Source organism: Nycticebus coucang, chromosome 1 (assembly GCF_027406575.1).
Source record: "Nycticebus coucang isolate mNycCou1 chromosome 1, mNycCou1.pri, whole genome shotgun sequence".
Classification (NCBI taxonomy): domain Eukaryota; kingdom Metazoa; phylum Chordata; class Mammalia; order Primates; family Lorisidae; genus Nycticebus; species Nycticebus coucang.
In genome coordinates, this window is record NC_069780.1 from 16,643,986 (window position 1) to 16,658,973 (window position 14,988).

The 14,988-nt window shown below is 45.4% G+C and overlaps 1 protein-coding gene across 5 annotated transcripts in view; it reads left to right on the plus strand.

Annotated features, from left to right (window-relative positions):
* AFF1 (ALF transcription elongation factor 1) overlaps nt 1-14,988 on the plus strand; it is a 204,708-nt gene that overhangs the window by 175,786 nt on the left and 13,934 nt on the right. For all 5 annotated transcript variants that reach the window (XM_053601835.1, XM_053601746.1, XM_053602087.1 and 2 more), the window contains 4 exons: nt 1,633-2,565; nt 11,039-11,154; nt 12,334-12,580; nt 14,404-14,495. In XM_053601835.1, the coding sequence (XP_053457810.1) occupies nt 1,633-2,565; nt 11,039-11,154; nt 12,334-12,580; nt 14,404-14,495 (1,388 nt within the window). The remainder of the gene's footprint in view (nt 1-1,632; nt 2,566-11,038; nt 11,155-12,333; nt 12,581-14,403; nt 14,496-14,988) is intronic.

Here is a 14,988-nt window from a genome sequence, read left to right on the forward strand (position 1 = left end):
TAGGTTATTCCACTTAGGAAAATGGTCAGCAATTTTCCCCTTAGAAATCCTCCACCTCCTGGATTGGTCGCCTTATTCATAATTTAATCAGCCACATCAGTATTTGGGTTGTACCCCACTGAGAGGATGGGGGCAGGGGTATCCCTATGGAACTTCTTTCAGTTGACTTCCTGCTGTGTTCTGTGTATGATGTACAAACCACCTGTCAGAACAGATCTTAAGAAAAGCATGGGCTCAATGAGCTCAGTGAGTATGGCGCCAGCCACAGACATCAAGGTTGGTGGGTTCGAGCCCAGCCTGAGCCTGCTAAACAACAATGACAGCTGCAACCAAAAAAAAAAAAAAATAGCTGGGCTTTGTGGCAGGCGCCTGTAGTCCCAGCTTCTTGGGAGGCTGAGGCAAGAAAATCGCTTAAGCCCAAGAGTTTGAGGTTGTTGTGAGTTGTGAGTTGTGATGGCATGGCACTCTACTAAGGGCGACATAGTGAGACTCAGGAGGCTGAGGCAAGAGAATCACGTAAGCCCAAGAGTTAGAGGTTGCTGTAAGCCGTGTGATGCCATGGCACTCTACCCGAGGGCAGTACAGTGAGACTCTGTCTCTACAAAAAAAAAAAAAAAGACAGAAAAGCATGTACACCAGTGACGTACTGCCCTTAAAATAAGCACAGCTATCACTCACTGTTAGATTAGTTGCCTGGAACAAGAGATTTAAATGCTCAACTTTTAAAGAATTCAGGAGGGGGTGGGGCAGCGGTGGCTCACACGTATAATCCTAGCACTCTGAAAAGCCACAGTGGGCAGATCCCTTGAGCTCAGAAGTTTCAGACCAACATGACCAAGAACAAGATTGTACTAAAAACAGAAAAACTAGCTGGGTATTGTGGTACATGCCTGTAGTCCTGGCTACTTGGGAGGCTGAAGCAAGAGGATCTCTTAAGCCCAAGAGTTTGAGTATGAGGTTGCCATGAGCTAGGCTAACACCATAACTCTCTAGTCTAGGCAACAGAGTGAGACTCTGTCTCAAAAAAAAAAAAAAAAAAAAAAAAAATCCAAGCAGGACTAATGCTTAGCTAATGTGACTCACTTTATTCTTTTTATCAAGATATAAAATGTGTCATACATTGATAACCTTGTCTCATGTAGATGTTTACTGTATAACATTTTCAAAAAAAGAACTAATATTAACTCTTTGAAGAGAAGTCATTTGTGGTTGAAAAGTATGTTTAAAAAAATGACAAAGCAGGAAACCCATACATAATCACAAAAACTTATTAGCCACCTGAAAATCCTTGATAAAAGGATTTTTCATTCTTTATTTCCTCCTGTTATTCTCTAATAAAGCAATTTATGAGTCAAGATATGTCCTGTTTAGCTTGAGCTGTAACCACTATTAGAATGAAATACTTACATTACAAAGATTTCTCATCACGTGTGAACGGCCTATCAGTCAATTATGCCAAAGTTCACAAGTTACAAAAGAATTGAAGATTATTTTAAGAGCTAATGTTATAGTATTTAACTTATTTGTGGAGCTTTGAAATGATTCCAGGACAGTCCTGTACAATGAATGACTCAACACAAAAGCATAGTTTATCATCATTGGTCAGTTAACACTTTTCTCTATTGTTTTCAGCCTGAGCCTCCATCAACAAACAAATGGCAGCTGGACAACTGGCTGACCAAAGTCAACCAGCCAGCTGTGGCAGCAGAGGGCCCCACCAGCACCGAGGCCCCGCGCCGACGTCAGGAGAACAAGGGCAGCAGCGATGGTGGTTCTGTGAGCCAGGAGCGTTCTGAATCCAAAGATCCTCCCCTAAAAAGCTCCAGCAAAGCTCCCCGGGTCCCTGCTGAAGGCCCCCACCTTGGAAAGAGAAGCTGTCAAAAGTCCCCTGCACAACAGGAGCCCCCTCAGAGGCAAACCGTTGGAACCAAACAGCCCAAAAAGCCCGTCAAGGCCCCTGCCCAGGCCGATTCACAGGCCAGCTTGCAGGTGGAAAGCGAGCCCGGACCTCTTCCCTATGGCTCAAAAGACCAGACTTCCAAAGACAAGCCCAAGGTGAAGACGAAAGGTAGGCCTCGAGCTGGAGGAAGCAGAGAGCCGAAGCCAGCAGCACCCAGCGCCAGTGAAAAGAAGAAGCACAAGAGCTCCCTCCCAGCCCCCGCCAAGGCACTCTCCGGCCCAGAGCCCACGAAGGACAGTGTGGAGGACAGGAGCCCGGAGCACTTTGCTCTCGTGCCCCTGACTCAGAGCCAGGGCCCACCCCACGGCGCTGGCAGCGGGACTAGTGGCTGCCGCCAAGCGGTGGTGGTCCAGGAGGACAGCCGCAAAGACAAACTCGCGTTGCCTTCGAGAGACACCAAGTTGCTCTCACCGCTCAGGGACACTCCTCCCCCGCAAAGCTTGATGGTGAAGATAGCCCTAGACCTTCTTTCTCGGGTACCCCAGCCACCTGGGAAGGGGACCCGCCAGAAGAAACCAGAAGATAAACAGCCCCCAACAGGGAAGAAGCAGGAGTCTCAGAAGAGAAGCTCGGACAACTCTAACAAGTTGGCCAAGAAGAGAAAGGTGAGTGTGGGGAGACTGGCCTCCCACTACAGAGGGAATGTCCCTGCTGCTGGCGTGGTGGTGGCGGCTCCGGTCCACCCTTGATTCCAGCCCAACTCTGAGTTGTCTTAGAAGAGGCTGGAAACTGGCTTTGATTACATGTAGCCTTTGCGCCCTCTCCCAGAGTCGCGCTTTCTCTGGACTTTGGATGTGTCTCATTCTGCAGACAGGCGTTAACCCGTGTCGCATTCTTTCACCAGTCTTGTTCTAAAATTATGGCTTCCTTTAGGTTAATGCAGCATTTTTAGATACATTTTTATTCTGATAACATCGGTGTTTACCACCTGGCCTATTAAGGTTTGCTCTAAAAATTAAGATCTCACCTGAACTGAATTTTTAATTACTATTTGGAATTATTGAAAGTACTGCCCTGTACAGGTTTTACTCTTATGGTGTGATCTTTCATACCAATATCACATCCATATTTTAACTCATGGTCATATAACTTGCATTAGAATCATTAAACATGTGATTAGCATATCTTGTTGAGTAATATGGGCTGGTGTGGCTACACTGCTAATTAGTGAGCATCTGTGCCTTTAATTTTTGGAAATATCATTTGGATGTAGAATGGGCATAGTAAAAAAGAATTACTGCATTATTTCAGACCCTCTGTTACTCGGACATACTGCGGTATTAGTCTGTGTCCTTTATTCTGAATCATTGACCTCTTGATCTGCTCTTTTCTTCTTCAAAGGAAAGAAAAGTAAGTCTTTTCCCCAGTGGCATTTAAGCCAACTTGCCCAAAACACAAAGGCATAAGAAGGGCCACCTCTGAGAAGGAATAAAATTTTTAACACACTTATAAGTACATGAAAATCTTTCTCAGCTGTGGAAGCTGAGCTAAGAATAACAAAGGAAAAAAAGATCGTGAAGCCTGCTGTCGTGTCTGAGATTCAACTGATTAATCCACTAGGTTAAAAATATAACACAACTTTACCCAAGTAGTGAAGGGTGACTTCTCTCAGAACTGTGTTGCAGGAGCTGGGAGGGATGCACTGCTGCTGTACCTACGGTGGGTGGGTCAGGTGGGTCAGGTGGGCTAGGTGGGCTGGGGCCGCAGCTGTGTGCTGATGGCTGGTGCTGTTGCAGGTAGAAAAAGGCATATTTTCACTCCAGAAACCTTAAGGTTTTTTAGGTAGGAATGTTTGTGAAAGATCCAAACTTTGTGGAGGAAATTGCTGGACCTGGTGAGGAAAAAGATATCTGCATCTGTTTCACCTGAGACAACTTCAAGAGGACCCTCAGTGCCCCATCCCGTCTCCCAGAAAATCTTCTGTCACCTGGATCTCCCAGCAGGACCATGGTCCTGCATGGTCTCTGGTGCTCACTAACCATGTGTATTAGCTGGAGTAGGGAGAAGTATTTGCGTTTTTTTTTTTTGAGACAGAGCCTCACTGTATTGCCCTGGGTAGAGAGAGTGCCGTGGCGTCAGCTTACAGCAAACTCTTGGGCTTAAGCGATTCTCTTGCCTCAGCCTCCCAAGTAGGTGGGACTACAGGCACCTACCACAACGCCCCACTATTTTTTGTGGCAGTTGTCATTGTTGTTTAGTAGGCTGGGGCTGTAACCCTATTTGCTTTTTAAGTGTTTACCTGCCAGGCGGAAATGCTAGAAATTTGAGAATCCCCCAGAGAGTTCTCAGCCCAGTTCATGCCCCCTCGCAAATGTAGAAGCGTTGCTAGAAAGGGAAGCTTCTAGCTCTCCCTGTGGACTGTCAGAACAACGCCCCCACAGGCAATTCCCAGGCTTGGCAGGGATGCCTCCAGGGCAGCTCACTTATCTCTCTGTGCGGAGTGTGCAGAGACACTGATCCCTCCTCTTCGTGGAGTGCGTGATTTATGTAAAGCTCTGGCAAGCAGCTGAGAGATCAGGCCCAGGGAACAGTCACCTCTGCAGTACTGGCAGGACTGATATCTGCCCCTTTAGCTCCACACCCTGGCTACCCATAGTAGTCACCTGGGCAGCCTTTAGCTCCAACTGGAGGAGGAAAGGGTTGGTTCCCATCCCCCCACTGGTATTTTTTAAATTCCTCCTGTAATCCTAGTGTGTATCAGAGTGGGGAAGTGCTGAAGCAGGACCTTACTACAGGACTCAAGACTGTGCAAAGCTGGCTCCTTGGATTGAAAAACCCCTCAGGTGTGCAGTATGTAGACGTCATTCATCTAGGCAGCCAGAATTCCTTTCCTTAAGTAGGCTATTAGTTAGAAACATTACTTAGAAGCTTTCAGATAAATAAATACAAAAACCAGTCAACTACATACTTATTTCATCATCCGAGAATCATGTGTCCTTTGCATTTTTTTTTTTAACTTTCACTGAATTCCAGGTAGGGTGGGAGGCACTGGACACGTCAGTGTTGAGCCCTTGTCTGTGTGGTGCCATATCCCCTTTCCTCACCACATGGTGGGGGCTCCAGGCAGCCCGTGGCGGGCCGCATGTGAGCCTGCCTCTGTGACAGAGGCAGGGCTATCAGGCATGGGTGCTTTTTCTTACATTTAGATAGTGAAGACTTTTTCTTTTTCTTCTTTTTAAGTGAAAGCTCTCTGAGGATGTAGTCGGGCCAACTGAAGAATGTTCCTGATCCTTCACATTAGTGGAATTTTGTGTTTTTATTTGAAGGCCCCTTAGAGTCTGTCCCCCTCATGGCACCAAATTTAACAAACACTTTCAGGAGGTTGACAGATCCTTGAAGTCATTTTAGACTTTAAAAAGTATGTAGTGATGATCACAGAGTTACTGGTAACAGACAGCTGGGATGAAGCCAGCAGGTGTGGCACCTATAGAAATGGATCCATATTTTTTCACCACTTTAAAGGTGTGGGTAAGGAGAGGTTCATGAGGAAAAGTGGAGAGACTTGTCAGGGTATGTAGGCATACACTCACATAATGCTCCTTACAGATGCTACTGAACTTCAGCAATCTGATTACAGTTTAGATTTTTAAAATGCCAACATATATTTTTTATATAATTCTTAAACCAAGCCTAGGGTTTTTAAATTTGGAAGAAATATTGAAGCTGAGAATCATACTATACAGTAAGATGATCAGGCCACTGCAATTGTGAGCGTTCTAAAAATGCATCTACTGTGCATAGAAGTCTGTGTGAGCTTCGGGTTATGGGCCCTCTGGTAGGTGACACCCCCTGCGTCTGTCACCTTACAGATAAATGCCTTTCAAGGAAATGGGTTGTGTGTCTTAATAGCTGCATAAGGAGGTCCCTCCATTCAAGCCCGTCTTCTTCTGAATGACTGCTTTCTGACCAAGCACTTTAACATCTGTAGGAGATAAATTCCAGTGCCATCCCTTATGTGTGTTTCCAGGAGCAAGGAAGGCAGGTTCTGGAATGTGGTAGGAAAAGTGCATTTTTTATTGCTTAGAATGGTTGGTTCAGTCCTTCTGAGATCTGACTGGTTTTCTTCCTTGGGTTATTTCTCCAGATCAACACTCCCTAGTTATTATCCTTCAAAATCAAGGGTTTGAAAAATGAACACGTATAATTTCCTGGAGCTACTTGTATATAATTTCTTCATGTCTGGTAGTTACCAGTTACCCTAAGAACCATGTCACAACCATAGGCCCATCCATGTTAGCCGAGTCTGTGTGTATTCCTTCACCAAAGAGAAAAAAAGTGGATTAGTTTTCCTCTTCTGCAGTAGTGATCCCAGTGAAAATAACCTGCCTTCTCAGGATGCCCCTGTCCCTGCCCCTGTTTTCGGTGTGAACTTAGGGTCCCTTTGTGTCTTTTTCTTAAAGAAGAAGGCGAGTTGCAGGGGAGGATCTGCCCTGCTGCTTCTCTAGTTTTCTGTGCTGCATGAGCCACCAGGCTCCTTTGCATCCCTCTAGGAGAAAATGGTAGAGTCAGAATGTGGATGCTGAAAGAACCTTAGCGGCCACTCAGTCCGCCACCACCTTTGCTCCAGGATATCTGGAAAGGCACTAGCATCTCCTGGCTGCCTGGGAAAGGTAGGTCTGTAGCCAGGCGCCGCCGCCTCTTCCCAGCCCAGGGTCTCTGTCTTTTCCATGTATATTTCTGTGTCTGGTGTCTGCCAAAAGGGCTCTTGAGAACGGCACAGGGTCAGTGCACTGCCTGGCTTCCTTCAGGGCCCCACGGTCCTCCCTCATTTCTGCTTCTCTGTCAGGGGCTCCCATCTGCCCCTCTCCCAGCCAGGCTCCTTGTAGCCGAGTCTACATAGAGAGACTGCATCTTTCCACCTGTTAGAAACTCCGTAGCACAAAGTGTCAGTTCTGGGAAAAGCTGCCATCATTTTCCCTGCCACCTACAAGTCCCTACTCGTGAGCCAGCTGCCTGGCAGGCACCAGGCTGCCCCCACAGTGTCTCTCAGACACGACTTGGCCCCACACAAGGCCCATCTCTTCCTTTTATGGCCTTGGTACTTGCCCTTTTGCTCCATTCTGTGGGCGGAGCAGGACTTGGCAGATAATCTGGGGCTGCCTGACCCAACAGGTTAAGAAAAGCAAACAAGTCAGTTAGGACCAGCCCGTGAGCCAGCAGCCTCCTTTCGTGGTAAGTGCAGGCACCACCCTAGAGACACTTAGCCTTGTGGAGAAAGGGAATTTCTGAAGCCCAGACCTTAAACTGGATTCCCTGAAATGAGGGTGATCTGGGGATAAACCACAGGGCCAGGGGAGAGTGTGTCACTCTCATCTGCCCTTCAGATGACTTTTTGACCCAGAAAAACCTAAAGCGTGCCGTGCCTCCTGCTTCTCAGCAGTCTGGCTCCTGGACTTCGGGTCTGCATTTCCTAGCACCCTGCGCTGTGTGGCCCCCACTCTAATGACCCTTTCCTAAAGCCGTCCACGTAAAGTTACATAGTTCTGCTTTCAGGAATCCCAGCAGTCCCCTTGAGCTGCTGAGCTTCGTTTCTGTGCCAGCTGACAAGTCCTCATGGAGTGCCTGCTGAGGAGACAGGTCTGTGGGCCAGGCAGAGGCGACAAGCGTTCCCAGTGCACAGTGTACAAAGAAATCCTAACCTCAGGCCCACAGGCTCAATCTCTGCAATTAAGCAGAATCAGCAGAGGGGATTTTTGCTTTCTTTAGTTGAATGGCATCGTTTCTTCTAGCTTACAAACTGTTATCAGCTTCTCGCTTGCTAAATTTCGGTCCAAAGCAAATTATGCCAGGAGGTGCCAACAGAGCTGTTAAGCGCTAGCGTGAAAGCTGGTGTTCCTTCTTTGTCGGCTGTTCCCTTGAGTCACCGATTGGCACGGCCAGTGCTATAACCAGTTTGTGAAGATTGACTCACTGCGACTAGTATTTTCAGGTGTGGTTTATAACGTCTGGACGCTTTGGTTTACAGTCACAACTGCCGTGTCCTAAGGAAAATGAAAACACACAAACATCAACTCATTCCACTTCTGGACTTTGGTGTTTTCTTTAAGCAGCAGCCTGGTGGGTGGTTTACACTTACTTTTGCCTTGGGGACCTCTGTGTGTCATTAACTGCCTGGAAATAACTCCCATTTTTAAAAGTATGCTTTTTTTCTAGCCATCAAAACTACATTGAAAAAAAAAAGTTATGTTTTACTAACTACCTCACATGCAAGTTAAAATTCATCTGGATGTTTTAGCCAATTTTGACCTTTCTCAAAGATAAAGTTCCCATCTTCTTAAAATGTTAATAGACTTGCTACACAGCCTGTCATCTGAAATTCAAGAGACATCAGTGGGCCTGTGGTGACAGGGTGCCCTGGGCACCATTCGGTGTCCAGTTGACAAGGTGTTTGCCAGTGCTAGTGATCAGGTTTTACTTTAACCTCACAGTTTCCGATTGATTCCTTTTCTCTCACCACCATCGACTTTCTCTCAAGTGTTACTGCTGAGAATTGTTGAATAGAGGTCTGTGCTGGTGCAGAGCCCTGTCACGGTGCTCCGGCAGCATCTCTGAGCCTGTGCTGAGCCCTCTACTTTCCAGGGTACTCCAGGACTATGCTCCTGAGCCAAGTTCCCAGGACGAACAGCTGTATGGAAGTCTAGTTGTGCGTTCAGAGCGCACTTGCTTGCCTCAGATGTTGTGTCCTTATTTGCTTCCTCAAGATACATTTTCTCCAACTTCTATAATGAGTAACTGATTTATTTTTTCTAACCAGAGGATAATTTCTTCTTTGCATTGGCTAATTGGAAGTTCAGAACCCATTTTGCAGATCACTTCTAACAAACACTGAAACCGTGCTGTCCAGTAGAAATATAGGGTGGCCATAAAGTTCGTGTGCAATTTAAAATAGTGTGCAGATTAAAATTGCACACGAACTTTATGGTACCCTGTATAATGTAAACTATGTACATAATTTAAAATTTTCTGGTAGACACATTAAAAACTATGAAAGGGGGAAAAGTGGAGAAGAAAGCTAAAGTAATTTATTTTTAAAACTTTGATATATTATTTTAAATAATTTTAATAACTGTTTAATCCAGTACATCTAAAATACAATATTATTATCTTCTACAGAAAGATGGCTACAAAAGAAGAAAAAATTTCAGCATTTAATTGACTCAAGAATACGTACATCTGATTATCAATAACAGACATTTGTACAATATAAAAATTATGACATCCCCTTTCTTGCACTACCTTTGAAGTCACATTTGACTTCACACAAGGCCTGTGAGTTCATGTGCTCCCTGGACATGGTGTGTGCAGGGCCGGGAGAACCGAGAGCCTGGTGGTTTGAGCCTTGCCTTAGTGTAACTTCTCTACTCCTTCCGTATTTCCCCTTCTGACTGTTCTCACTGCTGTGCACACCACGAGATTCAAAGCAAGTATCTCTGCATGCCACCTTGCATGAACTCTTTGAAAGAAGACAGTGCATAAATTAATAAAGGTGTTTTTCTCAAAGAATCCAGGAAGGGCTAGAGGGAGGTGCTTGTCAGGCACATCGCTCAGCAGGACACCAGAAGGGAGGGAAGGTGTTTTGTTTCCCGTTGCTGTGTAGGTTGCTGATGGGTGTCTGAGCAGACCTTGTCCCTGCACATCTTAATTTACTGACTGTTCTTGGAGAAATTCAGAAGAGGAAGCTCTCCCACAGTTAACTTAAAGAATTTTTTTTTTTTTTTTTTTTTTACAGCTTAAGGGAAGATTGTAGGCATGTTAGATTGTCCTAAATTGATTGGTGGTGTCCCAGATTCCCAACTTGGTGACCTGACACTTGGGGAGTTTTGTTCTAAATGCACATGAGAATTAATTGAAGGACTCCCACCTGTCACTCACCTGCCACTTGCCAGACAGTGTGTGGGCTCCTCCTTCCTGAACCCGGACCCGTGGGAAGGAGGCTGCTGTGAAGTCCGTGGGTGGGACTTCCTGTACAGCTGATGTACATGTTGGCAAGCGAGGCACAAGAACATGGAAAAGACTTCTGCCAGGAAGACTTCTTTTAATGACTAAATGTATTTATTTGCACCTTGGTTGGTATAAATGGGTGCTTCCTCAGAAGCACCCTTTTATTCTGTAGTTACAAATTCCCTTCCTTGTCCTTACTCTCACATTGTTTGAAAAATAAAGCCACATAGAGAGAAAAACAATACTGAAAAAAGAAGTGGGAGGATTGCTTAAAAAGCTGGGATTCTAGGCCAGCCTAAGCAACCTGTGAGACTCATCTCTACCCCAAAACTAAAATAATGAGCCAGGCATGATGGTGCAGCCTGTAATCCCAGCTACTCAGGAGGCTGAGGCAGGAGGATCCCTGAGCTCAGGAATTTGAGGCCACAGTGAGCTCTGATGGTGCCACTGCTCTGCAGCCTGGACGATGGAGTGAGACACTATCTCAGAGAAATAAATAAACAGAAAGAAAATCAAATCCATGGATGCGAACAAGTAATGGCCAGAATCCCAGAGCAATTTTTTGGGGGGTCATCATTATATATCTTTGTAGTCCTTTCTATAGGATATACAGATTTTGTAGCCTGTTTCTTTTTAACAAGGTACTTATTTTTCATTAGAAGACAAGTAAATTTCAAGTAATTCACTCTGAATTTCATACAAACAATAAATTAATGGATGTAAGTGATGGTCTTTAGATAAAATGGGGGGAGGAACCTCCTAAATATCATCTGTATATTACTTGATGTGAATATGCATGTTTTATTGATTCTTTTATATTTAGAAAAAAATCAATGAGAAGTTTTGATGTCTAATTATTTTTCTTGTAGTCAGCTATTACTTTTTTCCTGGGTATCAGGAATAGTGTTTCTTTAGGCAAAAATCTGTCTCAGTGGAAGTTATATCAGTCTGTCCCTGCCCTCCCTCATCTGGCACACTTGTGCTCACAGGTTCTCCCCCCACGCACACACTGTAAACACTAAGACAGTTGCTGTGTGTGCCTAGATGTCTCTGAAACTTGGATGACCCTCTTTGCTTTTTCTGTATTTTCTTTCCTTTGGGGGCTGTTTATAACAATTTGCTTTGTTATAATAATAGGGTGAAGCAGAAAAAGACTATGATAATAACAAAAAAATCAGACTGGAGAAAGAAACCAAATCACAGTCCACTTCATCATCATCCTCTTCTTCCCACAAAGAATCTTCTAAGACAAAGTGAGTATAGAGGTCAGGAACAGCCTGATCTCTGAGGTGAGCAGGGCTTTTGGGGTATTGATGTGACAAAAAAGTTTTTCTTCTGCAGTAGAATCAGCAGATCTGTCTCGGTGCCAGTAGCACAGTGGTGAGGGCACCAGCCACATACACCAAAGGTGGCAGGTTCGAACCCGGCCCAGGCCCGCTAAACAACACTGGCAAGTGCAACAAAAAATAGCCGGGCATTGTGGCGGGTGCCTGTAATCTCAGCTACTTAGAAGGCTGAGACAAGAGAATTGCTTAAGCCCAAGAGTTGGAGGTTCCTGTGAGCTGTGATGCCACAGCACTTTACCGAGGGCGCCATAAAAAAACTCTGTCTCAAAAAAAAAAAGAAAAAAAGAGCAGATCAGTAAATGTTTTAAGGTTCATTTGGATGATATATTGAGTTCGTGTTTTTGTCATCGATTTTTCATTTGGCAGCAAACTTTATCCAAAGCATTTTCACTATGGACAATTTTCTAAACATATAGAAATATTTTTTTCCAAAGGAAAATGAGAAAGGTGCTATTATTATCCCCATTTTTCAGAATTGGCAACAGAGACAGAGAGATAAAATTATTTGGCTAAAGTCAGAGTTCCTCATGGGTGGTAGAGTCTGGGTTCCTTATTCTCTTTAGAGATGAATAAAAATCTATAGGACCCAGGGTGGGCCGGGGAGGGGTGACAGGTGAGAGGTGGTAGTGCCCTGACCGTGTGAATGGAAAAAGCAGCTATTATTTTTACTCTGATTTATTCAATAAATTGCTTCTCAAAATGACTTGGCAAAAACAAGTGCATAGTGTCCCAACATGGAGCCGACAGAGAAGGGTCAGAGTGGAGCGCGCAGCCAGGCCTGCCTGCTTGTCGGGCAGTTGTACAGGAGGGTGAGCCACTGAAGCAAGAGTCAGGACCAGTTAGGGAAAGTGACCACCATGGGCAGACTCTGTAGGCTTGATGAAAAATCATATGACTTCATTTATGAGTAATGTATAGGGCTAGACTTTTTCAAAGGCATCAGAAAGTCCCTGAAATTCAGCCTTTTTCAAACACAATTTCATGTACAGTCCTTTGTGTCAGTCAGTTTGTCCTTTATAACCGAGTGGCTAAGCTGTATGATTCATGTTCTGCACCAACTTGGTTCTGCACGCTGTCTCACTCCAGAACACCCAGGCCCTCCTCAGACCCCTCGAAGAAGGAAATGCTTCCTCCTCCACCCGTGTCCTCCTCCTCTTCGTCCTCCCAGAAGTCAGCCAAGCCTGCACATAAGAGGTCAAAGCGGGAAGCAGACGGCTGTGGCCAGGACCCTCCCAAAAGTGCCAGTAGTACCAAGAGCAACCACAAAGACTCTTCCGTTCCCAAGCACAGAAAAGTAGAGGGGAAGGGCTGCGGAAGCTCCTCAGAGCACAAAGTAAGTGGGATGCAGTCCTTACATAAGGCGGAGTATACTTAGTCTGTGCTCTCGTTCCCCAAATAAGATAAATTCCTCACCATGGTATCACATTGGTGCAGAAGTGAGTGTGGTTTTCACATTGTTGAAATTTGCCATTCTATACTGGAATACGTTCTTATTAATGTGGTTATTTTATACATCATTTTAATGCACATTTCTCACTTTATTTTTGCTAGTGACTTATTACTTGCTGTTTATATTTATTTTGGACTATAGAAATGATGTTAGACAAAAAGCAGATTCTAGTGATTTTCTTTTCAAGTTCAAAATGGGTCGTAAAGCAATGAATGAAGACAACTGGGAACATCATCAATGCTCCTGGCCCAGGAACTGCTAAGGAGCGTGGGTGCAGTGGGGGTTCCAGAAGTGTGGCTTTGAAGATGTGGAGCGCGGTGGCGGCTGCTGGAAGCTGGAAACAACCAGTGGAGAGCAGTCATCGAAGCTGACCCTCTGACAGCTACATGAGAAGGTGCTGAAGAGCTCAACGGCGACCATTCTGTGATTGTCGGTATTTGAAGCAAATTGGAAAAGCTTGGTAAGTGGTGCCTCGTGAACTGAGGGAAAATCAGAACAATTGTGGTTTACAAGCATCATCTTCTCTTATTCTCCTCAACAACAAAGCATTTCTTGGATTGTGAGGTGCAATGGCAAGTGGATTTTATATGATGGGTAAATATGATGATGGGTAGCTCAGGAGTTGGGCTGACAGGAACCTCCAAAGCACATTCCAAAGCCAAATTAGCATTGAAAAAAAGGCCACAGTCACTGTTTGGTGGTCTGATCCACTAGAGCTTTCTGAATCCCGGCGAAATCATCACATCTGGGAAGTCTGCACAGCACATAGGTGAGAAGCACTGAGAGCTCCAACGCTGGCAGCTGGCACCGGTCAGCAGAAAGGGCCCAGTTCTTCTCCACAATGACACCAGCTGCACGGCTCACAACCAACACTTCCAGTGTTGAACAAATTGGGTTGCGAAGTTTTGCCTCATCCGCCACATTCACCTGGCCTCTGACCACTTCTTCGAACATCTTGACAACTTTTTGCAGGGAAAACACTTCCACAACCAGCAGGATGCAAAAAATGCTTTCCAAGAGTTCGTGGAATCCTGGAGCACAAGTTTTTAGGCTACAGGAAGAAACAAAGTTATTTCTTGTTGGCAACAATGTGTTGATTGTAATGGTTCCCATTTTGATTAGTAAAGATGTGTCTGAGCCTCGTCATAATGATTTAAAATTCATGGCCCACAACCGCGATCGCTTTTGCACCAACCTCATAGTTGCGAACTATTCATTAATTTTAATAACTCAATAATGAATTGTTTGTGTTTAAAACTCCACCTTTTGTGAAAAAGGTAGTTAACATTACCCCAAAATTTAAGTGTGAATATATTCATAAAGAGATTCAGAGTTTTCTATTGGGTATTTTGCCCAAGTAATGGTTACTCCAGTTCTTAGTTTGAATGTTTGATCTCAAATACTTTCATCAACAGTTAAATGAGAAAAAAAAAATACTTTCTCAAATGTTCCTCTGCTCTTGCTAATCTGGGTGTGTGTGTGTTTTGCTTTGTGTGTTATTCACTTGTGAATATTCTTAACATCTTTCTGAGTCCCTGGCACAATCAGAACTTCCCACTTCAGTTGGGAAAGTGTTTCATGACAAATTGTGTAGTGTTCACTCTTTTTTGATCTACTGTTTTGGACTAATTAAGCGGGTTGATTCTTCCAGGACAGTGATCTTAAATGTTGGCGTGTAATCTGTATATTCATTCTTTTTCTTAAAGGGATCTTCCAGAGATAGTGGAAATCCATTTCCAGTGCCTTCTTTGCCAAATGGTAACTCTAAATCAGGGAAGCCTCAAGTGAAGTTTGACAAGTAAGACTTCTGATGCTTTCCTCCCCCTCCCTCCTCCCCCTCCCTCCTCCCCTACCTCCTCCTTTCTCCCCCCTCCTTTCTCCCCCCTCCTTTCTCCCCCTGCCCCCTCCCCTTCCCCTTCCCCTCCCCCTCCTCCCCCTCCCCTTCCCCTCCTCCCTCTCCCCTCTTCCCCCTCCCTCTCCCCTCTTCCCCCTCCCCTTCCCCTCCTCCCTCTCCCCTCTTCCCCCTCCCCTTCCCCTCCCTCTCCCCTCTTCCCCCTCCCCTTCCCCTCCTCCCTCTCCCCCCCTCCGCTCCCTTCCCCTCCTCCCTCTCCCCCTCCCCATCCTTCCCCTTCTCCTCTACCTCCTCCCTCCTCCCTCCTCCCCCTTCTCCTCTACCTCCTCCTTCCCCCCTCCTCCTCTACCTCCTCCTTCCCCCCTCCTCCTCTACCTCCTCCTTCCCCCCTCCTCCTCTACCTCCTCCTTCCCCTCCTCCTCCCTCCCCCTCCCCTTCC